Below are 26,817 nucleotides of genomic sequence, written 5' to 3' on the forward strand. Positions count from 1 at the left end.
GATCCGAAAGCAAAGTGTTTGTTTCTAGAAACGGATCCTTTCTCGAGGAAAGGTTTCTCTCGAAAGAATTGAGTGGGAGGGTAGTAGAACTTGATGAGGTTATTGAACCATCACTTCAACCAGTGTGTAGCAGGGCGCAGGAAATTGTTCCTGTGGCGCCTACACCAATTGAAGTGGAAGCTGATGATAGTGATCATCAAGCATCGGATCAAGTTACTACAAGCCTCGTAGGTTGACAAGGTCGCGTACTACTACAGAATGGTACGGCAACCCTGTCTTGGAGGTCATGTTGTTGAACAACAGTGAACCTACGAGTTATGGAGAAAGCAATGGTGGGCCCGGATTCCGACAAATGGCTGGAAGCCATGAAATCCGAGAGAGGATCCATGTATGAAAACAAAGTGTAGACTTTGGAAGAATTACTTGATGGTCATAAGACTATTGAGTAAAGATGGATCTTTGAAAGGAAGACAGACGATGATGGTGATAAATCACTATTAAGAAAAGCTCGACTCGTCGCAAAGATGTTTCCGACAAGATCAAACTGTTGACTATGATGAGTCTTTCTCACTCGTAGCGATGCTAAAAGTCTGTTAGAATTATGTTAGTTGTTGATGCATTATTTATGAAATATTGCACATAGGATGTCAAAACATTGTTTTCTCAACGGTTTCCTTGAGCAAACATTGTATGTGATACAACCAGAAGGTTTTGTCGATCCTAAAGATACTAGCAAGTATGCAAGTTCCAGTGATCCTTCAATGGACTGGTGCAAGCATCTCGGAGTTGGAATATACACTTTGATGAGATGATCAAAGATTTTGGGTTTGTACAAGGTTTATGAGAAACTTGTATTTCCAAAGAAGTGAGTGGGAGCACTATAGAATTTCTGATAAGTGTATGTGGTAGACATATTGTTGATCAGAAGTAATGTAGAATTTCTGTAAAGCATATAAGGTTATTTGAAAGGAGTTTTCGAAGGAATACCTGGATTGCGCTACTTGAACGTTGAGCATCAAAGATCTATGGAGATAGATCAAAAAGCGCTTAATGAAAGTTTCAACAAAATGCATACCTTGACAAGTTTTTTGAAGGAGTTCAAAATAGATCAGCAAAGAAAGAGTTCTTGGTTGCGTTGTGAGGTGTAAATTTGAGTAAGACTAAAAACCCGACCACGGCAGAATAGAGAGAATAGACGAAGGTCGTCTTCTATGCCTTAGCCGTAGAATCTAAAGTATGCCATGCTGAGTACCGCACCTGATGTGTGCCTTGCAGCAAGTCTATTAAGAGGTACACACAGTGATCCAGGATTGAATCACTGATCAGCGGTCAAAGTTATCCTTAGTAACTAATTAGACTAAGGAATTTTTATCGATTATGGAGGTGGTTAAAGAGTTCGTCGTAAAGGGTTACGTCGATGCAAGCTTTGACACTAATCCGAATAACTATGAGTAGTGAAACGGATTCGTATAGTAGAGTAGATATTTGGAGTATTTCCGAATACCACATAGTAGCAGCATCTATAAGATGACATAAAGATTTGTAAAGAACACACGGATCTGAAAGTTTCAGAACCGTTGACTAAAACCTCTCTCACGAGCAAGACGTGATCAGACCCCATAACTATATGGGTGTTGGATTCGTTGGAATCACATGGTGATGTGAACTAGATTATTGACTCTAGTGCAAGTGGGAGACTGTTGGAAATATGACCTAGAGGCAATAATAAATTAGTTATTATTATATTTCTTTGTTCATGATAATCGTTTATTATCCATGCTATAATTGTATTGATTGTAAACACAATACTTGTGTGGATACATAGACAAAACACTGTCCCTAGTAAGCCTCTAGTTGACTAGCTCGTTGATCAAAGATGGCCAAGGTGTCCTGGCCATAGGCAAGTGTTGTTACTTGATAACGGGATCACGTCATTAGGAGAATCACGTGATGGACTAGACCCAAACTAATAGACGTAGCATGTTGATCGTGTCATTTTGTTGCTACTGTTTTCTGCATGTCAAGTATTTGTTCCTATGACCATGAGATCATATAACTCACTGACACCGGAGGAATGCTTTGTGTGTATCAAACGTCGCAACGTAACTGGGTGACTATAAAGATGCTCTATAGGTATCTCCGAAGGTGTTAGTTGAGTTAGTATGGATCGAGACTGGGATTTGTCACTCCGTGTGACGGAGAGGTATCTCGGGGCCCACTCGGTAATACAACATCACACACAAGCCTTGCAAGCAATGTGACTTAGTGTAAGTTGCGCGATCTTGTATTACGGAACGAGTAAAGAGACTTGCCGGTAAACGAGATTGAAATAGGTATGCGGATACTGACGATCGAATCTCGGGCAAGTAACATACCGAAGGACAAAGGGAATGACATACGGGATTATATGAATCCTTGGCACTAAGGTTCAAACGATAAGATATTCGTAGAATATGTAGGATCCAATATGGGCATCCAGGTCCCGCTATTGGATATTGACCGAGGAGTCTCTCGGGTCATGTCTACATAGTTCTCGAACCCGCAGGGTCTGCACACTTAAGGTTCGACGTTGTTTTATGCGTATTTGAGTTATATGGTTGGTTACCAAATGTTGTTCGGAGTCCCAGATGAGATCACGGACGTCACGAGGGTTTCCGGAATGGTCCGGAAATGAATATTGATATATAGGATGACCTCATTTGATTACCGGAAGGTTTTCGGAGTTACCGGGAATGTACCGGGAATGACGAATGGGTTCCGGGAGTTCTCCGGGGGGCAACCCACCCCAGGGAAGCCCATAGGCCTTGAGGGTGGCGCACCAGCCCTTAGTGGGCTGGTGGGACAGCCCAAAAGGGCCCTATGCGCCTAGAAAAGAAAATCAAAGAGAAAAGGAAAAAAAAAGAGGAGGTGGGAAGGGAAGGAAGGACTCCCACCCACCAAACCAAGTCCAACTCGGTTTGGGGGGGGAGCCTTCCCCCCTTGGCTCGGCCGACCCCCTTGGGGCTCCTTGAGCCCCAAGGCAAGGTCCCCTCCCTCCCACCTATATATACGGAGGTTTTAGGGCTGATTTGAGACGACTTTTCCACGGCAGCCCGACCACAGACCTCCACGGTTTTTCCTCTAGATCGCGTTTCTGCGGAGCTCGGGCGGAGCCCTGCTGAGACAAGGTCATCACCAACCTTCGGAGCACCGTCACGCTGCCGGAGAACTCTTCTATCTCTCTGTCTCTCTTGCTGGATCAAGAAGGCTGAGATCATCGTCGAGCTGTACGTGTGCTGAACGCGGAGGTGCCGTCCATTCGGTACTAGATCGTGGGACTGATCGCGGGATTGTTCGCGGGGCGGATCGAGGGACGTGAGGACGTTCCACTACATCAACCGCGTTCACTAACGCTTCTGTTGTACGGTCTACAAGGGTACGTAGATCACTCATCCCCTCTCGTAGATGGACATCACCATGATAGGTCTTCGTGCGCGTAGGAAAATTTTTGTTTCCCATGCGACGTTCCCCAACAGAGAGTTGTGTGTAGGAACCTCATAGATCTTGATTTGATATTCCCCGACAACGACGCCACAAATCCTGCTTAGTCTCGCTGATGCATTGGTTTCCCTCCAAGGTTAAAGGGTGATGTAGCACAGCGACGACAAGTATTTTCCTCAGTTAAGAAACCAGGGTATCAATCCAGTAGGAAGATCCACAAGACTAGCTAAGCAGCACCTGCACACAAATAGCAAATCCTCGCAACCCAACGCATGGAGGGGTTGTCAATCCCTCGTGGGTAGAGTAAGGATAGATTAATAGATGTAAATAAGAGTCATAGAAAATAGAATGCAGCAATGTATTTTTGGGTTTTTTGATAATATAGATCTGAAAAAAGAGAAAATAAAGTAGAAACGCAAATAGAGAAGTAGAGATTGCAAATAGATGATGTGAAGTAGACCCGGGGGCCGTAGGTTTCACTCGTGGCTTCTCTCGAGAAATAGCAAACGGTGGGTAGACAAATTAATGTTGGGAAATTGAGAGAAGAGCAAATAATTATGAAGATATTCAAGACAATGATCATGTATATAGGCATCACGTCCAAGATAAATAGACCAACTTCTGCCTGCATCTACTTCTATTACTCCACACATCAACCACTATCCAACATGCATCTAGTGTATTGAGTTCATGGAGAAATGTAGTAATGCCTTAAGAACGATGGCACAATGTAGACAAGATCTATTCATGTAGGAATAGACCCCCATCATTTTATCCTTGATAGCAACGATACAAGCGTGTCATGTCTCTTTGTGTCATTGAGATTGAGCACTGCAAGATCGAACCCATCACAAAGCACCTCTTCCATTGCAAGATAAAAGTTCAAGTTGGCGAGACAAAAACCAAATATCAGAGAAGAAATACGAGGCTATAATAATCAAGCATGAATATGTTTTCATAGATCTGATCATAAACTCACAATTCATCGGATCCCAACAAACACACCGCAAAAGAAAGAGTTACATCATATGGATCTCCAAGAGACCATTCTACTGAGAAACAAAACGAGAGATAAAACCATATAGCTACTGCCTACGGACCCGTAGGTCTGATATGAACTACTCACGCATCATCAAAGGAGCTCTAATGAGGATGGTGAACCCCTCTGTGATCGTGTTCCTCTCTGAAACGGGCTCTAGATTAGATTTCCTGGCTGTGGAACTTGCGGCAGTTGAAACAAATTTTCGTCGACTCCGCCAGGGTTTTCCGAATATTGGGGTATTTCTATAGCTCACAGATAGTGGAGGAGGTGCCCAAGGGCCCCGCTAGACACCAGGCCGCGCTAGGGGCCTCTGGCACGTCCTAATTTCTAGTGGGCCCTCTGGGCCTCGTCTGCTGCTCATTCTTGGCTCCCAAGTTTCATTATGGTCCAAAAAATCTTCGTAAAGTGTCATGGCAATTGAAACTCATTTGATATGGATTTTCTACGAAGGAAAAAATAGCAAAAAACAACAACTGGCACTAGGCGCTATGTCAATAGGTTAGTCCCAAAAAATGATATAAAGTTGCTATAAAATGATCATAAAACATCCAAGAAAGATTTTATAACAACATGGAACTATAAAAATTATAAATACGTTGGAGACGTATGAGCAATCAACTCATGATTAACTCTGATAAATTGGAGGTCATTGACACAATGAAGAATGGAGGACAGTCTATAGGAGTGGCACCGTCAATTTTGGACAACTGTTATTTGCTTGTGATTTTCATATCTCTAGCTTTGAACATTGCAATAGAGAAGCCAATAAGATTGCTTATGAGCTTGCCACGTTGGTTAGATTTTTTGTTGATATCTGACTAGTTTGATGAGCCATTGAATGAATATGTATCCTTTAAAATGAATAGAGTTCGTGTTCTTGTTTTTCAAAAATAAAAAAGTTGTCTCAAGCCCAAGATGGAGGTGGGCCTGATTTGTTTTTCCTCTTCGCCTACGAACCACGCCCTTCTCCTCCGCTGACCCTACTTTCCACCGTTTCTAGGGGATAAACCCTAGGGTTTCGACTTCTTCCGGGGCCCAGCGCAGGAATCTCTATATCCCCGGCCGTGCTTGCACCGGCGACTACTAACTTTTGGGCTTATTAAGGGTGATCATTTCCGGCCTTGGAGGAAGTTCTCTCGGGACAGCGAGCGGCGACAAGATTGGATCGGGTGACAATGGCGGAGGGTACCCGATCACAAGGGAGAAGAAGCGAGGAATCGGCACAGGAATTGTTGTATTGTCTTACGCTGCAGGACAAGGAGGAGGATGATTTCATCTGGGAGGAGGAGCTGCCGGATATGGTGGATCCGGCAAAGTGGCTAGCGATTGCGCACTTTCATAGTGCTAAAGCCTTCAGCCCTAATGCATTGTACGTTGATACGTCTCCAACGTATCTATATTTTTTGATGGTTTCATGCTATTATCTTGTCAAACTTTGGATGTTTTGTATGCCTTTTATATATTTTTTGGGACTAACTTATTAACTCAGTGCCAAATGCCAGTTCCTGTTTTTTCCATGTTTTTGACCCCTTTCAGAGGAGGATTTCGAACGGAGTCCAAACGGAACGAAACTGCCAAAAAGATTTTTTTTCCGAAACAAAAAAGATCGGGAAGCCTCAGAAATAACAATAGCAGTAACATGACTTATTAAATGAATGTACATTAGGGCCTAGGAGATTAGTCATGAATGTGTTTGCTGAATGGGATTCATGGACTCCCACCGTGATGGAGTACTTCTTTTGTGAGTTCATGGTTGTTGTTGTAGTTCAGTAAATTACTACTCAAGTTACCCTCACGGATGACACGAGTTGCAACAATTGTCTAATTGTTGGATTCAGGTTAGCAGCAATGAGCAAAGGCAATTTAAGCATTGCATGGTCTGTATTGATGTCAACTCAGCTATTCTGGAGTTTGTCTTTGAGCTCCCATTTTGTTATGCTGATTTGGGTAATCTTAATCCCCGGTTGAGGGCACCGAATGCATACAGCTTCCCGAATGCACCGGTGTGGGGACCCGCTGGCTCTCCAGGGGGAACAATGTTGCACCTGATGCTGCAAATAAGGCCTACACCTCCCACTGTAGTAAGAGAGATCCGGTTTGACATTATTTATCTTGTGTCTGCCACTTCAACAAAAAAAGCTTTATAGCTCAGTTGGTTTGCGAAGGATTGGATTGATAACTGGTTGCAACAATGCTAAAATCTCTCTCTTACGACGGCAGGTTGGCCGGTTTCAACAACGTTACTAAGTATTCAAGTTCACGTGGTCTCTCCCAATGGCTCTGCTATGTTATCGAAAGAGAATCTGACATTGCATCAAAAGTAAAGAACATTATATAAGCTAGTTTAAGATCGAAATTTCAAATCATGAATCAAGTATTTGAGTTAGACTATATACAACTTAATTCGATTGCTTTTTCAAGACTCTAAAATCGGTTAATTGGGTCAACTTAACTTACTCAATTTCGAGCTCTTTCGTGCAAGCTGTTTTCTTGCAGCAATCCATACCTTTCTTTTCTTCATTTTTTACGCTCATACGTGGGGACACATGCGTATTCTCTTTCTAGAAGGGGAAGCTAGTCCTTTTGGAATTCCCCCGGTGTGCATCACAGCTGCACACTCGTTTTATCTTCAAAAGTGTGTCCTGTTGCATTCGTTTTTTGATTGATCGGAATTTTCGATTCATCAAGCAATCCCTTTGGGCACCATAGGGAATGGATACAAAAAACATGATGAATGCATCCGAAACCATATGAATGCATCGATAAAGTGGAATAATTTCAATGGATTGTGCATCTGAATAGAAGGCGAAGCCGATCATTCCTTATATTTTGGATCTGTTTAGTTTCTTTTTGAGTGCATTCCTCAGATTTCTTGTGCATATTTTCCTTATACTCCATGAGGCGAATCTCTCTATTCCAGTGGTTTAGCTGCTTCTTTCTTCTTTTAACAAGTGGATTCCTCCTCTTCTTAGAGGGTCATATCACTCTTTTGTGTTTCTGGTTTATCACACGCGTACGTGGGGACGCACGCGTATTCTGAATACGGGGTCCGTCCAACCAGACATCGCCGAAACCTCCATCTTTTACTTAAGCCGAGTCCACAGAAGAGGTTCCATTGCAAAGCGAGATCCAAGGGTTCGTGTACTATGAGCATCACATCCTCAGGATTGGCTCGGTGGATCTCCTACGAGATGTTATTTTGTTGGATTGGGCCACTACAGAGATGAACTTGTCTGAATATCAAGCTCGACAATGCCTATTTCCCAAGAGCGAATGTGATTCTGCAGGATTTTTATATAGGCGAAAAGGAATGACTTTCATTATGAGGGACCAGGTTATAGAGCTTTTTACTAAGGGCATGAGAACCTGTGAATAGAGGAACACGATACGGATACGCAATGGTGACTGCAGACGCTCTTTCAACTGAAATCCACCCTCACCAGTCGTATCCTCCCCTTCATATGTGCTCGTGCTCCCTAGAATAATGGCTTGCAAGCTCCAAACGGGAAGTCAATGAGGTAATAGGGAAAAGGAACCGCCTACTTGCCACGAATAATGCATCTCTTTTTGCCACTCTTGATAGATCTTATACAAGATGCCGACTCATCCCCTTGCTTAGACATGTCGAAGCCACTCCTCATACCGGTAGTTCAGCACTTGTTATTCTTTCTAGATCCATGCAAGCAAAGCGGTTTGATCAATGAAAATAAAACATCGTGATATTGTGATGCTTGGGTCCCCTCCCCACTATAGGCATTGTCCCTGCCCTTGTTGCATCTCAGGATCCGCTATCAGCAGAACTTGTCAATCCGATGCTGAATGCACCCATATTCGAGAGGGTCAGTAGCTTGCTATTGTCCGCCACTGAAACCCATTATTATTCAAAGATGAATCAATTGATGGTGTGCCCGGAAGCGATAACAGATAGACGAAGGAAGGTGCTTGCGACATAGGTGGTAGTGAGTGGGAAGTGCTGCTATGTTCAGCCATGCTTTCCCCTCTTGACCCAGAGCCTCCATGTGTAACCTCCGATCGAAATGAAATCACAATAGTTCTTCAACATCTATACAATGATATAGCTAGTGGCAAAGTAAAGGAAAATCGCATTGCTTAGGGCTCGAGATGGATAAGATAGGCAGTCACACCGTTACTCATACAAGGCTATGGCTCCACTCATGTTTGTTGATCCAGTTGCCCATTTCACCCAGAAAACTTCCATATTCCACTTTATTTTTAGATAGAAAAGAATTCGAACCAATGAATTCATTCCAGAGAAGCATTCCTGTAAGTTTAGTGCTCCTCCTCAGCACCAGTATCCCATCGATTGGATACCCTGAGAGCACTCTGCATTGATTGGGAGTATGAGTATAGGTGTTTTGAAAGTCGAGAGGAAACTGTCAAGAACCTGACAGTAGCGCTTGCTAATCACAGTTCTGGATCCGGGGCAAGCATGGGATTGTCTGAAGCATAGGCAGAATTGGCTGTTTTTCTCCAATTTTAAGCAACTGCTACGCTAAAAATAATAAGATGGTTCTAGGGGCAGCCTCGCCTAATAACTCATAATATAAATGCGCTTATGTCTGCGTCAAGGCCATAGAAGTAGCAGTATCGAAGTTGTCTGGTCTCTGAATTAAAACAACAGCTCGAATTTGCCTACTAACTAAGACCTTCACCTCAATAAATATAGTAGTTAAGGTAGTGAAGAATGTAGGACCCAAATCTGGCCTATAAGCTAACATGTGGTGCATTGCAGCTTCCTCCACAAACGTTGGATTACTTAATGCACAATGGCAAAACGGGATGAAGAATGTGCAAATCTGGGGGACATAATAGGGGCTTTGTTTCATCATAGGGGTGATCTAGAGAGCACCAGTCTAAGCCTACTGTTCTAAATAAATCTATCTTGCAACGTTCATTCAATTTTGAATCATGTCAACGAGCATTCTCCTCAGCTATGGTACCAAATGTGCTATCGTTTCTGAGAAGTTTCATTCCAGTCCCCGATTGAATCCAATTGAGTGACTCCTCAAGCCAACCAACTCTTTTTCGATATTGTGAATTCCTTAACTTTTTACTGGCTTGCTTGTTTGTAAGCTACACGGGCGTGCCAATTCCTTAGTGGGATCCAACCACCATTTACTTTCATTCGATCCAGCGGAGAAGATGCGATTATGTATCATTTCGCCTAAGGCCAGACAGACTAAAAGGGGCTTTTGGATACGAAGAAGGTTTTCACGTCTTGCTTTGGGTGGTATGCTTCCTCATTGTTGCTATTCTGCCCTTTCCCGGTAGTCAACCACCAACGAACGTAGGCTAGGACCTGCATGTAATGTTATAGCCTTGCCAATACTCTACAGTCGTTACATCAACATGGGATTGCAAAAGGGAGGGAATTGAAAAGGGCGACTCCTCCTTAGTAGGAATAGTAGCTGAGGCTGCTTCAACTCATAACGAAGCTATTCCAGCACATAAGTCTGGGATGATCTGAGGTCGCTGGTCTCACATGGAAGAGATACGAACCTCTGCTGGATAAACACCTCTTCTAGTATCAGTTTCTTTTGTTCGTAACGAACAAGCAACGGATTGGGGATTGCCAATAGAAAAAGATACAACCAACCTTGTCTTTTGGAAACCTGGATCACCCCCATTGTAAAGAGAACACGGCACCCCTTTCCGTAGGGGCTCGCAAAGGTATTATACTGGATGTGTGCAGAGAGCTAATGAAACTCCATTCCTTTTTCTCTATACTCAACGATCTGCTATAGCTTGCTTTTCCATAGCCAACGTATTGACCTGATTCCCCAGGAAAGAGTTGATGGCATCTCAACGCAAGAAGGTAGAGAAGAATCCCTAGCGCAGATGTGCCGAGAGCGGGAAAGCCTGTCTTCCCTGAGAAGACAGTCTTCCTCTTATTTCTTATATGAATAACTGAAATCAATCCTCACTTGTATTAACTTCATGAGTCAAGAGATAGAGAAACCCTCAATACCGGTACTACTCCTATCAAAATCAAATAATTGGATTTGTTTCCCCACTTCCTCCACGGGATTCGTACATCGGATGAGGATTCCTACAATGGTACAACGGATCAATCCATTCAAATCAATGAAACCATTAGGTACACCCCGGGATCTACTCTATTTTGAGATTTGCTAATGCCGAGAGACTATCGAAAGCAAAGCGAAGGTTGTTATTCCATAGTTGTTGTCGGTAAAGGAACAACTGAACGGGTATCTTTTGCAAAGCAAAGGCTTTGGTTGAATCGTATTGAGTTCCGGGTAGTAGAGTCCTCGGCTTCGATTCTTTGCAACAACGGTACGGTTGACTTTCGAACAACGGCCACGGTGTAGGTTCGTACTCGATTGATCGGCTTCCTTCCTATTAGCTTGTCATGTTTCCCCAATCTGTTTGCTTTCACCAATTTAGGTGCCACAAATGTTTCCTTTTCCAGACAGTTTGCTTTAAGTAGGAAAGCTGGCATGTGACTTGCCTTGCTTCCGACTCTAAACCGTTCTAAACAGATTCTTTCTGCATACTGATGTTGGCAGTTATGCCTAGGTGATAGATGTATGTTGTTCGATTGGAAAGCTATATGATCCCTTTTATTCAATTATGACAGCTGAGAGGAATTGGGGATGGCCCTGCTAGAGTTTCCAAAATGAATCGAATTGAACCTTATTGTTTTTTCACTAAAAATTGCATAGTATCAATACAATAACCTTTGAGAAATTGTGACAACGGGAAGATGCAATCATCTAGATGGGTGAAAATAGCCGAGAGTTGAGCAACCCCTAAAAGCACTCACAATGAATGGTACCAGCGGATACCAACCAAATAGAAACATGCTGAGAAATCTCTGTTATAGCTGAAACTAATATACCAATCCTATCCGTGACCCTTTCCACATTCTTTTCTTAGTCACCTAACCTATGACTGCTTTTTCTTTTAAGCTTTAATAACCTTAACATTTGAATCTGCATCTGCTATTTTAGTTCTGTCTAAAGATACTATACTATTCTTTGATCACTTGAAACATAGTAGAAAGCATCTAAAACAGATATTTTTGTGGATTCCCTCTCCTTGTGGGCTGGACTCCTTTTTACATGGACAGACAAGAAAGTGGAATCTGAGGAATTAGCTGGAACAGACTCACCTTAGCTTTGAACGACTATATCCCCTCTTCTATCTACATATGGATATATGGTCTTTAATAAAGGAAGATGATTTTAGCCGAGGACTAACACAACTTCCATTTTGCAGCACATCTCTCAGTGGGAATAGCATCATCCATGACTTCAGGCACAGCTAGCTATGGGTAAGCACAAAAGGTAATTACGAGAGGGTCGTCCTATGTACCCTGAAAGATAAACTATGTGATAGAAGCCCGCTTTCCCACTCTTCTATCCCACCGTACCACATAGGGTATCAGTGGCCTCGTGATCTCCATGAACAGAGATCACTACACAAAAACTGCTTATGTTTCCAAAGTGAAGGGATTAGGCTTAGAAAGGAGCCCCGCTTTAGTTGAAAAACAGCTAAAGCAATTGTTGTCCCCGTCCCCACACCTATCTCTATGAAACTTCCTTCATAGTTAGGAGAGGTTTTTTGTCTCTTTTACCGCAGGAAGTTCTCCAAAAGTATGAAAGGCGGGAGGGCTTTGTACCAACCATTCTAGTGTGGTTGGATTCTGTTCAACAACCCAAGGACTTTCCGCACATTTTTTGTTCTTTCCACTGCTTGAAGTGATTGCAACAACTACGAAGAAACGACGAATCCCAACTACGGATATATAAGAACCGAAACTGCTCAGAGCATTCCATCCAGCGTAAGCATCTGGATAATCTGGAACACGACGCGGCATACCCGAAAGCCCTAAGAAATGCATGGGAAAGAAGGTCAGATTAACCCCGAAAAAAGTGATCCAAAAATGGATTTGGCCTAAAGTTTCAGGATATGTCTGACCAAAGATTTTACCCACCCAATCGTAAAATCCAGCAAATAAAGCAAAAACGGCTCCCATAGAAAGTACATAATGGAAATGTGCAACCACATAATAAGTATCATGTAGAGCAATGTCTAGCCTAGAGTTTGCTAGAACTATTCCAGTGAGCCCTCCTATGGTGAACAAAAAGATGAACCCTACAGCAAATAACATGGGTGTTTTGTATTGTATCGAACCTCCCCAGATGGTAGCGATCCAACTAAAGATTTTGATTCATGTGGGCACAGCTATGATCATGGTAGCTGCGGTGAAGTAGGCACGCGTATCAACGTCTAAGCCCACAGTAAACATATGATGAGCCCAAACTAGAAATCCAAGAACACCTATACTTATCATGGCATAAACCATGCCTAGATACCCGAAGACCGGTTTTCTTGAAAAGGTCGATACGATATGACTAATAATACCAAATCCAGGCAGAATGAGAATATACACCTCTGGATGACCGAAGAACCAAAAGAGATGTTGGTATAATATTGGGTCTCCCCCTCCTGCAGGATCAAAAAAGGTTGTATTAAAGTTTTGATCGGTTAATAACATTGTAATTGCCCCCGCCAGTACCGGAAGTGATAATAAAAGTAGGAATGATGTCACTAGAACGGACCACAAAAAAAGTGGTAATCTATGCATAGTCATTCCAGGTCCACGCATGTTGAAGATAGTTGTTATAAAATTGATAGAACCTAAAATTGATGAAATACCTGATAGATGAAGACTAAAAATTGCTAAATCAACTGCTCCTTCAGAATGGCTAGTAATACCACTTAAGGGTGGATAGACTGTCCACCCAGTGCCGCTGCCCACTTCTACTAAGGCTGAGCTTAATAGGAGCAAGAGACTTGGTGGCAACAACCAGAATGATATATTATTTAATCGTGGAAATGCCATGTCAGGTGCACCTATCAGAATTAGAACAAACCAATTACCAAATCCACCTATCATCGCCGGCATAACCATAAAAAAGATCATTAAAAAAGCGTGAGTCGTTATTAAAACATTATAAAGTTGATGATTCCCACCAAGAATTTGATTGCCAGGTCGGGCTAATTCCATACGAATCAGTATGGAGAAGCATGTGCCCATCACTCCTGCAATGGCACCAAAGATGAAATAGAGAGTCCCAATATCCTTGTGTTACTAGAGAAGAGCCATCAAACCAGATTTGTCATTTGTTGTTTTTTAGAAATGAAAACTTTCCTTATCAAAGAGGGGTCGGGGGGCTGGAAGATAAGAAAGAGAATAGTAAACACTGGAAGAGAAAAGAATCAGAATTACTGAGCTACCCGCTCTTTTTTTCTAATTCCCTTCTAAGATCCTCCGACTTAAACAAGTCGAGAGCATGCTCGTGCTCCGCCTTTTCGAGACTTGCCTTGCTCTTGGGGATTTCTTCCCACCGGATCCTCTGTTCCACTTCCAAGCACCTCCTTGCGGAGCTTTCCGCCTCAAGGAAATCCCGGTTGTGGGAAACATCATTTTCAAAGAAAACTGATCCTCCCTCATTCTCCCACAGATCTTGATAAGACGCTTGGAGAACAGTGAAAGAATCAGTTGCGTGAATATGGAAAAGATAGGAACGAAGCACTTCATCGACCAAGTAGGGCTCGATCGGTAGATAAGGCCCTACTCTTTGATAAAGAGCCACAAATTCCTTAATGACATCTTGTCGCATAGAAGAGAGCTTTTCTTCCATTAGGAAGAGCTTAAGCCGCCCAGGTATGTCTTCCAGGGGGGTATTGTGATTAAGCTCGTTCTGAATGAATGTAACCCATCCCGGATCCTGCTCGTAAAGACTCGGATAGAAGTTTAGCCCTGCTAAATGAGCTAGAGCCTCGGGGTCTTGAATCTCCGGCAGGAGAGTGATCAGAAAGTAGGAGCCAACAAAGCACGAACAAAAAAGATTGAAAACGGCTATTACTATTAATATAAAACGCCAAAGGAATAAAAATATACAAATCGAAAGTAATATAAAATTATATATTAAGGGAAACTTAATACATAAGAAAAAATAGAAAGTAGTAAAGCGAGTAGTGGAGAAGAGCCATCGGACCAAATTTGTCATTTTCTTTTCGTTTTGAAAACTTTCCTTATCATAGAGGGGCCAGGGGGCTGGAAGAGAAGAACTTGAATAGTAAAAGCTGGAAGAGAAGAACCTTAATACTAAACCAAGTTTCGGGAACTTCTTGATGACTTGATTGGTTCTCTTCCCCCAATTTGCCAAGGATGATTCCCGTGAAGGTGATCTCGATCACCATTCTATGATATTTCAGGATGCTTTTGAGAAGCTTTTCCTTTTACCTAATGCCGGCTACCAACAACTTACTTCATGCTATTACTAACACTTATGACTGAGCCGCACTTGCTTTCCAAAAGAAATTGAAACTATCATGCCTGAGACTAGCCAATGGAAGAAAGAGCCACATGCAAGCCATAGCAGCATCCTTTTTCTTCGCTTTCTTCAACAATGCGAATCTACCTCACTCCTCATCATAACTCAAATACAAATTCAAGTTCCAAATTGATATTTCCTCACGTAAGCAATAAAATGTGAAACCAATATTCATCATGAAACTTCAGACACTGATGATTGTGAGGTTCTGGAAGAGAGACAACGTAGGCTGATTCAAAGTAAACAGAAAACCACCCCTTAAACTCATTTGCTCAACATTCTTTCCACGGCAACTAGAAAAGTGGAGAAAATCCAATAAGGGGAGGTCCCGATGAATACAAATCAATTGGAAACCGAACCCCGCATTCATGTCTCTAACAAGGTTGTCTAAGCTAAGCGACCATGGACCCATGGACCCGAGGAATCTGAACCATTAGGTAGAGTTTCAGCTGAAAGAAAACCAGGTCAATCTTCCGATCGCGAGTCTTTAAAAGCTTGAAACAACTTAAGCTCAGGCGGGAGTCGCCCCTTTTAAAGTCAGTATTTATGCGGCGCTGAACTAACGAGCGGATACCTAACCTTCGAAGGAGAAGAAAAGACGGATGTATCTTTCATTCATATCGATCAGATGTGCTTTGCTCAGGACTCCCATTTTACTAATGCTTAAGCCATATTACATAAAGCATAGTGAGTGATACGCAATGCTGGTACCACCATGTTTTTTCCTCACTCTGTGTAGACACGCTCGTTTGTCCATTTCTACTTATTATTTCTATTAAATAGTATATGTTGGTTGTAGAAGCACTGGCGTTCAGGGATTGCAAAATCCATAATATCAAGAAGCGGTAGGAACCTGGCTAACTTCGATGCGGATAACGCGCTGTAGAAGAAAGTGGATCAACCAAAGTAGACCTCGATCGAAAAGCACCACAAGGCGAACCAATAGAGTGTGGTGTAAGCGATGAAGCAGAATAGGAATTGGAACTGCTTGAACTAGAAAGGGCTTCCGCTACCGCGCTACCTCAGGAGCTCCAGAAACGGTATACTCGCTTCACTCATCTGTAATGGTATCCTCGAAAGCTAGCTAAAGTGGGTTCTAGACAAAGTTCTCCTAAGCAGGGCGGAAGGAAAAACAAGAGCAGTATAGCTCTACATTACGCTTCGGGGGCCTCGTCTTACTCACTCACCTTCTACTAATCGGACCATGACAAAACAACCAGCCCAGCAATAGGCAAGGACTGGCTTAAATCCCTTTCTGGATCCAGTCTATCTGTATCTGTTGTCCCTTCCGCTTTGTGTGTTGATGGAGCTCGGTCAGATAGTTCCGGTATTGCGAAGGAGGGCAACGCATTGGGATCGTCCAATCCCTTCTGATCGGTTGTCATATTGAATTGAAAATTCTCGTATAGTAAGAGTTCCTTCGGTTTCCTACCTAGCACATTCTCTGTTGTCTACGCCAATATTTGACCTGCGAGTAGAGTGTGGCTGGCTACATACAGGGGAACTCAACCTACCTTTCGAAGGGTAGACCTTTACAGATGAGTGAAACGAGGATTTAGGTATATAAGGAGACGACCTGCCAAGCGAGCCAGCCTGATACCGACTTTCATTGATAAGCCATGAAACATAGAGAATGGGAACTTGTTCGAACGTACCTCGATCGCAGGTCTGAGAATGACGAGTGTGCTTTCTCCCACAGCTTCTGTTGCTTAACCGGCTCGTGGTGTTTATGGTCCTGACCCGGTACAGCCGCTAAGCTCATTTTTCATTTCCAAGTGTTGTTACTAGCCTCGAGAGAGATGTTTCATAGGATTCACCTGCAACTGATAAACCAGGGGGATAATACCGAAACAGTCCTTTTTCTGATCATAGAGGAGCCGTATGAAGCTAAGGTTTCATGTACGGTTTTGCAATTGCGGTGGGAGCCGTGATGTTATTATCGACTATGATTATCTAACAGTTCAAGTACAGTTGATATAGTTGAAGCACAGCCAAAATATGGTTTTTTTATGGAATCTTTGGCGTTAGCCTATAGGCTTTCTAGTTTTTAGAATTTATTCTTTGGCCGAATGTGAAAGATTACCCAGAGGGGGAATTAGTTGCAGTTATCAAACCGAATATTCCGGTATCAAATATGGTTTCTTTTTTCTTGTTTCTTACTTATCCTTATTAGTTTCCTCTTTATTTGTAACAGTTCTTTACTTAGGCGGGTGGAATTTCTCTATTCCCTACATATCCACGATTCTCCCAGTGTAGGAATCACACTAGTTATCTTGACCTTGATTCGGTCAAGCAGTTTTTTCCTTACTATACTCCAGTACGAACAGGAAAAGAATCTGTGTACTCAACGGTGCATTAGTAATTATCTGGGATTTCTTTTTCTATTTAAAGCAAAACCGTTTCTTGACTCTCAAGAATAGTGCGTGTTAATATCCATGTAGATAAAGATAGAGATAGCAACGAACTGGATGCATAGTAAAACTCAAAACTTGTGACTTGTTCTCGTACGCTAACTAACCAAATCATAGGATCTAACACGAGACCGGATAAACACCGCGCCCCCGCCGCGTCTATATATATAAGCTAATCCCTCGACCTCAACCGACTCCCAAATCTCAATTGCTTTGGCTCTCTCTCTCCCTCCCTTTCGCCGCGTGCACCGTCCAATCCAAACCAATCCCAAGTCCCCACCCGCTCGCGGCAAGCAAAGCAAGATGATTTCCCCGGACGCGGCCCGCAACGTCGTCGGCAATGTAATCTCCTTCGGCCTCTTCCTCTCCCCTATGTAAGCCGCCGCCATCCCCCTCGTCCGCTTGTATAGTCTACTCTCTATGGAAGGTGGTTGGTAATTACGGTTTGATTCTGATGAGGGGGGCGCTTGCTTTTTGCTTGTACATGTGTAGGCCGGCGTTCTGGCGGATCATCAAGAACAAGGACGTGGAGGAGTTCAAGTCGGACCCGTACCTAGCGACGTTGCTCAACTGCATGCTCTGGGTGTTCTACGGCATCCTCTGCGTCATATTCGGCTCGGCAATGTACGCCTCCCCGCTCACCATCATGGTACGTACCCATCGATCCCGCTCTTGATCCACGTACATAGATGTCTTTTTAGATCTATATTGGTAGATGTTAGTGATATTGTTGGGGAATAGGCGTGCGTTCCCCTTCGGTTGGTGGCGGTGGTGATGTTGTTGGTGTTGTGTGGATGAGGGTTTCATAGGTTAAGTTGTCGTGCATGGTCACTTACTGCTGGGTAAGTCAAGGATTTTTTGGACCCAACTGTCAGTGACACGAATGGATTGGTGATTCAGGGGTTCTACTGTTTAAGATTAAAAAAGGCGATATTAATTCTTCTGGAACTTCTATTTAAAAACAGATTAGCCATATTCATCTTCTCCAGTCTCGAGGTTCTTTTCTGATTACTGATTAATGATGGGTTGCCATCATCTTTCAAATCTGTTGCATGATCTAGACACAGTGATCTGTGAAGGATCTTGCAGCTTACTCAGGGCAAGTGACTCATTAGGTTATAGTTGAGGCATTCATTATGTACCACTATTAGCATACCTTAGTTGGTGTTTGTTCTGGAAGCATGGATGCGGAAGCCAATTTTGGAATCAAATCCATCTCTAAAAGATGCATCAATGGTCCTGTTTTAACCATCGTGTCAAATCTCTTCTTTCCCCCTTTTGACCAGTAAAAACCAACGTCTACCTTTTGGGCTAAACTGTCATGGTGTTCGTGTGGCACATCCCAAGAACATGTTGCTCTATGTTCCGTCAAAAGGCCTATTGTTCGTTTCTAACTAAAAAGATACCGTAGCCCCTACGTGTCCTGTGATTATCGATGCGGTATCCTTGGTTACTTGCAGTTGCATTCAATACAGGCAATTCTGTTGTACAATTGATTAGCCAACCAAACTTGTTATGTTGTTCTCGCCAAACTCGTTGGCTGTTGAGTGACGGGTCTGGAACGGGAGGTATATTTCATCTAATGAAATCTGCCATGTTCAGCTTCATCATAAACATATGTGTTCACCTAGGGGATGCAAGTTTCAGGTGTGCCAGCTTTCGAATCATGTGTTCTTGGATGGAGATAGTACAGGTGTCCCTGTACCAGTCTGTGCTTTTTGTGATCTTCCCTTGCCAACTCTGTGAGATGATCACGTTGAAACGGAAAAGGGATCCTGTATATCGGTTTCTTCTCGTGGGTCATGTGGTCCAGGAGTAGAGTTCACCAATATTACGTGTGGAATTTATTTACATTTTACATAGAACATAGAATCAATCTTGTTAATTACCTATGTCTGTGTAATATATACATATATATATATATATATTGAACGCTCGAGTTGTTGCATCTTGTGCTTGGAATTAATGAATATATATTTTTGCGGGGAGGAATTAATGTGTATTGTGGGTTGCGTGCGGGGTAAAGTGATCAAGACCAAGAGCATCGAGTACATGCCCTTCTTCCTGGCGCTGGTGAGCTTCCTCAACGGCGTCTGCTGGACGTCCTACGCTCTCATCAAATTCAACCTCTACGTCATGGTCAGTAATATCTCCATCTTTAGGTTCCAACCAAATCTTATATAACTTGAAAGTGTCTCTCTAACCGTGCCGGCTCTTGTCTTCGTTCGTGCACTGCATATCCCCAATGGCCTCGGTGCCCTGTTCGGCCTCGTCATGTACGCCTGCTACTACAAGTCGACCCCAAGAAGGAGAAGAACGTCATGCTAAAATGTGATTGAAGGCCCGCCCGCTTCCTGGCTCCTTGACTGCAATAACAAGTGTTAGCTACAGTAAGAACAAGGGAATCTAGAGACCGAGACTGAAAGAAAAGGCTAGGCTACTTCTATTCGTTATTCGTTTCCCATATGATTTTCCATATTTTACCATAAAAAATAGGATGTTTTTAGCCATTTATTGTTAGTACTGAAATCAGGCATAAATGATTTTACGGGGGGTAAAGAAGTTATTTCAACAACGTTCCTGTCATCAAATCCTGATTCAACAAAGCCATGCCAGCTGTGTTGGTCGTTCCTCTCATTCAAAGTTCTCTTGGATTCCAAAAAGCATCACTACCCACATACTGAAGTTGCTTAAATCTATTGAATTCCACCTCTGCACCTCTTTCTTGGGGCATAGGTGAACCTATAATTGATAGTAGAGCGTATGCTAAATCCCCAACCCTCATGATGCACTTCGTTTGATTCATTCCGCTTATCGTACCACTTAGAGCTTTCAAACCCTTTTCTTAGCGCTGCGGTAATATGTTGTTATTTAGAAATAGGAATGGTATGTTTAATAGCTCGCATATGTGTGTTTCAGATTCTATAGTACTCGCTTCTTCTGTTCGACGAGTTCTGATTTTCCTAGGTCTAATAATATGTTTACTGGTTCGTTTTCACTGGAGGAGGCAGCTAGAAATCTTGTTTTGTCAGTAGGTTGGCGTACAAGGAGGATAAAGGAAAGCCCGTTTGTAGTTCAATTCATTAGAACCAAATGGCACGTTGAGAAATGAGAACTTCCACATGTCGAGCATCATTACCGTACTGGTGACTTCACCATGTGTTCAACTATTAGCTTTCTTGCCTTATCACAATCGAATGAATTGAGACAACTAGAGCAACTGGAACTACTACATCTGAGAGAGATGAGGAACCTAACCTACGGTGAAAGCCGAAAGCCTTACGCATTGCTTTAAGAATGGGTCTAGCGGGCGTATGGAATCCGTGACCCCTATCTCTTCACTTTCTTAATTATGATAGTCAAGTTGAATCAATTTTACGGGGTTTCTTACCCGTTTTTCCAGTCTCAGTAAAGTGCCATCAATTGGTGAAAGAATCCCGCCCTCTAGTCGAGTGTGAAGGGAGGAGAAGAGGGAAGATGGTTATTCTTTTTCTTCTAGGCAAGGAATGGGTAAACGCAACCCTGTAAGGAGTAGGTAGCTCTCAGCCCTTCCCGGTATGTATTCATTGGTTGTTGTAAGCCCTACTTTCGATCAATAAGTAATACGCAAAGTCGCTAGCTCCACGTGCCATGCGCATCCTTCTCTTAACCTTTCAATCGAGAGTCATCAATGCTTGCCTTGCTTTGCTTGCCCAGTCTATTAGTATGGCATCCCTTCTCCTTAGTCCTCTTTGGCCCGTGTGCCGGCGCGCATCCAGCTTTAGCAGGAGATAGGAGTGTTTGATCCGCTAAGGAAAGGAAGGTATTCGTCGTAGGCGCAGAAGGTATTCGTCATAGGATTGAGCTGAGCCAGGTATGTCACATCACATAGTTTGCAAGCCTAGGTGATTTCTGCATTACCAATCGAGCCGAGGAACCAACTTAGTAAAGAATAACCTACTTTACTTGTTTCGTTATGCTATAGCCACCTAATAAAGGGAAGATTCCTATCAGAAGAAGAAGAAGTTGGCAATATACTAATCAAGATCGACCAAAATGGATAGTTCCATTAACTATATGGCATTTCTAGCCCGAAAAGTATGAGGTACACATAGGTAGGGAGCATCATCGTACTCAATCCTGCTTAGGTAGAGCAAGACAAACGGATCTATCATTCCACAAGAAGTGACTCGTTTCCTTTTCTGGGTAAGAAGAGGGGAGGTCCCGTCGACCAAGAAGAATACCTTCTCCAAGCAATCGAACTCTTCCTTTCTTTCTATAGCCACTGTACTCCATCGAGGATAAGATGGATACACGATTTCTGCACTTCCTCCGCTTGCCCCTCAGTGGATAGCACTTCCTTTCGAGAAATTGGCAGGGACTGCGTATCATTAAAGGGAGTCAGTGGGCACCGTAAGTAGTAATCGAGAACTTGATGAACATACCAACCAGTATGTGAATCCGTAAAACAAGTGGAGGTTTTTCTTCCTTCCCCGATATCCCTGGCTCTACCCAACTATCTATAATGGGGCAGATAAGGACAAGCAAAGTAGGCGCACGAATATTTATTAATTAAGAGTTTTCGAGACTGCATTCTCTTTTTAGTTTTGACTCTGGGTCCGGTACAGGTTGACGCGGAGGATAGGGATGGGAAAAGAAGCCCTAGCTTTGGGAAAGACCGGATCATAACATGAATTTCACGGCATACTTAGTAGATGCAGATCTAGGTACTCTTTCTCCCCAGATGGGGAATGGGCCAAGCCGATCCGTTGTTGGCTCTGAAAGTGCATTTGCTAGTTCGAAAGAAGCTGAATCCGGGTGCAAATGGGATTCTAAATGATTCTTATGTTTCATAGCATGCTGCGCAGACTCACTTGGTAAATAGCCTTCCGTAAAAGAGGCAAGGTGCTCACACATGAAATTCCCTTTTGAAGGATATCCTATTTTGCTTTTACGCCATACTTGGGCAAAGCCATCGAGACTATATCCATCACCAGGAAGAAGATAAGCGAAGCCATAATTTCTTTAGGATAAGCCTGAGATATCTAGTACAGTAACAGTGGTCGAATTGCTGCATAGCCCCCCTAATACGAATTTGGCAAATCCTCGTTCTAAAGTTAGCGCACCATTGAGGTAAGTAAATATTAGTAGGCACACACGCAGCCCATTGCAAGGAAGGAAAGAGCAAGAGCTAGGGCTAAGTGCTCGAGTTACGGTTGTTGACTCGGAATTGTAAGCCGAAGAAGCATTCCTGTGACCTGGCCGTATGAATGGTTTCTTTCTCAATACCAGAGCTAAATAATTAGGCATCAAAATTCAAAGAAGGTTTGCCTTCACTTCAACCTTAACCATTGACGGATGATTCATACCTATGAATATTCCCCTCTTCATTTGTTGAAAGCACTTCCTATAGCGAACCAGGCAAGGAACATATCGAGTAGGCTAGTACCAATTCCTCCACATCAACAGCAAAATAGGCATATGAATCTTAAGTAGGAAATTCCTTCATCTCAGATGAGGTGGGTAATCTACCGGAATTTATTTCCATTTTCAGGTAAGATGAGCGGAGACGAGTTTATCAGCACCGATACCCCCACGCATCGTGGCCGGTTCCCTCGGGGGTAGAAACTTAGCTTGGAGAAAGATCCCATTGATCTTCGGGCTGGCCCTTGCCTATTGAAAGTATGGTGTCTCATAAATGCTTTGTTAATGCCTCTTATTCGTAGGATCGATCCAAAGCGCGGCTGAGTTGACGTTGATAGACTTGTGCGTGCTCTGCCGCTCGTAACCTTTTTTTCTCTCATCGATCGAATCGAGGAGGTCAAGTTTCGAGAGCCTCTCACTTCTGATTATCAGTCATATCGTCGTCGAGCAGAACGCGCAGGGAAGGAATCGTCGAGTTCACTGGGAAGAATGGCGTCCATGCCAATGACTAAGGAGAAGGGGACCAGTGGCTATACAGATTGACGTCCGATAAGCCCACAGAGCCTCAAGAAGGCGATCTGGCCAGTCTCCTCCGACTCAAAAGTGTTTGTAGCTATGGTATGGGTCTCGTCTGAAGACCAATGGGTCAAACAAGGGGATATCCTCTTCTTTGGCTACACCAACTAAAGTACTAGATTGCGTTCCCGTAGGACACTTTCTCCATTTCGTCGGTACTAGTAACAACGGATCTTGACCTCGTTTCTTTTTCTTGTTATTTGACTTCTTGGAATGGAATTCTTCTCATGATAGTGACACAAGCGAAGGAGAAGAGGATGGGTCCCGAGGGAACTCTTTTTCTTCTATTCTAAGTTTTGATTGCACGAGCAGCATAACAAAGTAACAGTTTTGTGTAAGGAAGTAAGGAAAGACTCCTTTCTTAAATTTAAGGACTTAATTAGCCTGTCGTATATAACAGATAATGAGTCTCAAAGAGAGTTTCCAATGGGTTACATCAAGATCCATTCCCAGTATGCGAAATCAGCAAACACGAATATCTGCATATAAGAAACTTCTATTCCAATCCACAATCGGTCCAACAAGGCAACTGTCGGCAACTAGATCAATCAGGAATAAGCAATATGTCGTACCCTATCTGCCATATTTGCTTTTCGGTAAAGGGTACACACTACTTTATTTTTACTTATTCAATTCTCTGCCTTGCTAAACACAAATCCTTCTTTTCTTGTATAGACGAAATAAAAATGAGAACTAAGTAGGTTTCGACCCATTAAAGGAGTCAATGGCACGCACACAAAGCAGGAGGAAATCGGTACCCCGCGAGGCTGGCGAAGTCGGCACAAGAAGTAGGCGGAGTAGAGGCAGCAGTTGCGGGCTCAGGTGCGGCTAAATCGCAATCAATATTCTCGTCTGGGGTTGGCGGAGTTGGTAGAAAGCACGGTTCGCGATAAGCTGGTACTAGTTTCATTCTTTCTATTCCAAAATCCAATACCCGGAACTGGTAAATCAAACAATGTAGGCACACGTTGGCACAGTTCTGTAAATAAGAGATGTCTCATCCGGTTGAGTTGTCGCAATCAGTCTTTCTCTTCCTTTCTTAGTAGCAGATCCAACATGACTGTATTAAACCTTAAGCAATCAGGGTTAAGCTAGCTCATTGCCTGAAAGTGGAGCTCGTATTATACACCTTGACCCCCACCTTTTTTGAATCCTTCCTCCATATATATTGTTATATAAGAAAAGTACCATAACTGCCTCATTCAGATCGATCCCAGTCGCCGCTACGGTCACATCAATCCGTTATGGCTCGGACCCTCTTAGTAGCTGATCCTTCGGGAAGCCATAGTAGGGATTACGTCAGTACATTCTTAGGCGAGCAGTGGGTTATATCACCCGTATTTTGTTTTGGACCTTATTTCTTTTTTAGGCATGGGACCAAACCAAGGTTGATCGAAGTTGAACATTCCTATGGAACTCCCCTTCAGACGACTTCTCTGCGCTTGCCCAGTGATGTCTACTACGCAACCTTCTCCTTGTAGACGTTGTTGGGACTCCAAGTGCAAAGGTTTGTAGGACAGTAGCAATTTTCCCTCAAGTGGGTGACCTAAGGTTTATCAATCCGCGGGAGGCATAGGATGAAGATGGTCTCTCTCAAGCAACCCTGCAACCAAATAACAAAGAGTCTCTTGTGTCCCAACACACCCAATACAATGGTAAGTTGTATAGGTGCACTAGTTCGGCGAAGAGATGGTGAAACAAGTGCAATATGGATGGTAGATATAGGTTTTTGTAATCTAAAATTACAAAAACAGCAAGGTAACAAGTAACAAAAGTGAGCACGAACGATATTGCAATGCATGGAAACAAGGCCTAGGGTTCATACTTTCACTAGTGAAGTTCTCTCAACAATGATAACATAATTGGATCATATAACTAGCCCTCAACATGCAACAAAGAGTCACTCCAAAGTCACTAATAGCAGGGAACAAACGAAGAGATTATTGTCGGGTACGAAACCACCACAAAGTTATTCTTTCTGATCGATCTATTCAAGAGTTCGTAGTAAAATAACACGAAGCTATTCTTTCCGTTCGATCCATCATAGAGTTCGTACTAGAATAACACCTTAAGATACATATCAACCAAGACCCTAATGTCACCTAGATACTCCATTGTCACCTCAAGTATCCGTGGGCATGATTATACGATATGCATCACACAATCTCAGAATCATCTATTCAACCAACACATAGAACTTCAAAGAGTGCCCCAAAGTTTCTACCAGAGAGTCAAAACGTGTGCCAACCACTGTGCATAGGTTCCCAATGTCACGAACCCGCAAGTTGATCACCAAAACATACATCAAGTACTCACATGAATCCACGTGTGCCAACCCATATGCATAGGTTCCCAATTGTCACAAACCCGCAAGTTGATCACAGCAGATAGACACGTGCAAGACATACATCAAGTGTTCTCAAAGACTCAATCCGATAAGATAACTCCAAAGGGGAAACTCAATTCATTACAAGAGGGATAGGGGGAAGAACATCATATCCACTATAGTAGCAAAGCCCATGGTACATCGAGATTAAGACATCTCAAGAACACGAGAGAGAGAGAGAGATCAAACACATAGCTACTGGTACATACCCTCAGCCCCGAGGGAGAACTACTCCCTCCTCGTCATGGAGATCGCCGGGATGATGAAGATGGCCACCGGAGATGGATTCCCCCTCCGGCAGGGTGCCGGAATGGGCTCCAGATTGGTTTTTGGTGGCTACAGAGGCTTGCGGCGGCGGAACTCCTCATCTAGGTTTCTTTTGGGCGGTTTCTGAATTTATAGGAATTTATGGCGGTGGAATTGCGTCAGTTGGGCCTACGAGGAGGACACAAGCCTGCTCGCCACCACCGGGGGGTGGCGGCGTGAGGGCTTGTGACTCCCTCGTGGCCCATCTGGCCTTCTTCCAAAGCTTCAGGGGTCTCTTTTGGTCCAAAAAAATCATCGTAAAGTTTCATTCCATTTGGACTCCGTCTGAAAATGGGCCAAAAACACGGAAAAAACAAAAACTGGCACTTGGCACTGAGTTAATAGGTTAGTCCCAAAAAAGATATAAAATAGCATATTCATTCATATAAAACATCCAAAGTTGACAAGATAATAGCATGGAACCATAAAAAATTATAGATACATTGGAAATGTATCACCCAGCACCTTTCGTTTTATGGACCAGGACCAATTTCACCTCAGACCATGGTCAAGTCATAACTGACTGGATAACGTTCTCTCAAGGACCCGCAAAACTCTCTAATGCGGATGATCAAATGTTGCTTCAGATGTGTATGAGAAGGAAGCGTCTCACGGGACTCTTAGATAGAAACCAGCATAGTCTATGAACAGTTTATTGAACTTGGTTGCACTCGTAAAGCGAGCGTGAAGAGAGCAGCGAAAGAAGCCCACGGAACGGAGCAGTTATTTTTCCTGACTAGCAAGTGGACAGGCTCAGATAGCATAGCTGATGTGTCATGCTAGGTATCTTTTATTGGCCATTTTTTGATTTCTCTCAAGGGATTG

The 26,817-nt window shown here is 43.2% G+C and overlaps 2 protein-coding genes across 2 annotated transcripts; one reads left to right on the forward strand and one right to left on the reverse strand.

Annotated features, from left to right (window-relative positions):
* Window positions 1–13,803: 13,803 nt before the first annotated feature.
* On the reverse strand, window positions 13,804–14,583 carry LOC123398248. The gene has a single exon (XM_045092741.1). It carries the CDS (start codon window positions 14,581–14,583, stop codon window positions 13,804–13,806), a length of 780 nt encoding a protein of 259 aa, XP_044948676.1.
* Window positions 14,584–16,529: 1,946 nt separating this feature from the next.
* On the forward strand, window positions 16,530–19,670 carry LOC123397552 (bidirectional sugar transporter SWEET6a-like). Its single transcript, XM_045092086.1, has 4 exons — window positions 16,530–16,576; window positions 17,814–17,969; window positions 19,340–19,458; window positions 19,558–19,670. The coding sequence occupies exons 1-4, from the start codon at window positions 16,530–16,532 to the stop codon at window positions 19,647–19,649; spliced, it is 414 nt and encodes a 137-aa protein (XP_044948021.1). The 3' UTR covers window positions 19,650–19,670.
* The last annotated feature ends 7,147 nt before the right edge of the window (window positions 19,671–26,817 follow it).

The sequence above is a fragment of the Hordeum vulgare genome, chromosome 5H (genome assembly GCF_904849725.1).
Source record: "Hordeum vulgare subsp. vulgare chromosome 5H, MorexV3_pseudomolecules_assembly, whole genome shotgun sequence".
Classification (NCBI taxonomy): Eukaryota; Viridiplantae; Streptophyta; class Magnoliopsida; order Poales; family Poaceae; genus Hordeum; species Hordeum vulgare.

What these genes read in the sequence shown, in the direction of transcription:
- LOC123398248 (XM_045092741.1), bottom strand. Translation starts at nt 14,583, where the DNA reads ATGACAAATTTGGTCCGATGGCTCTTCTCCACTACTCGCTTTACTACT.
- LOC123397552 (XM_045092086.1), top strand. Translation starts at nt 16,530, where the DNA reads ATGAAACATAGAGAATGGGAACTTGTTCGAACGTACCTCGATCGCAG. An exon ending in CGAACGTACCTCGATCGCAG is followed by an intron (nt 16,577 to 17,813) that starts GTCTGAGAATGA and finishes GTACATGTGTAG; the next exon opens with GCCGGCGTTCTGGCGGATCA. An exon ending in GCCTCCCCGCTCACCATCAT is followed by an intron (nt 17,970 to 19,339) that starts GGTACGTACCCA and finishes GGGTTGCGTGCG; the next exon opens with GGGTAAAGTGATCAAGACCA.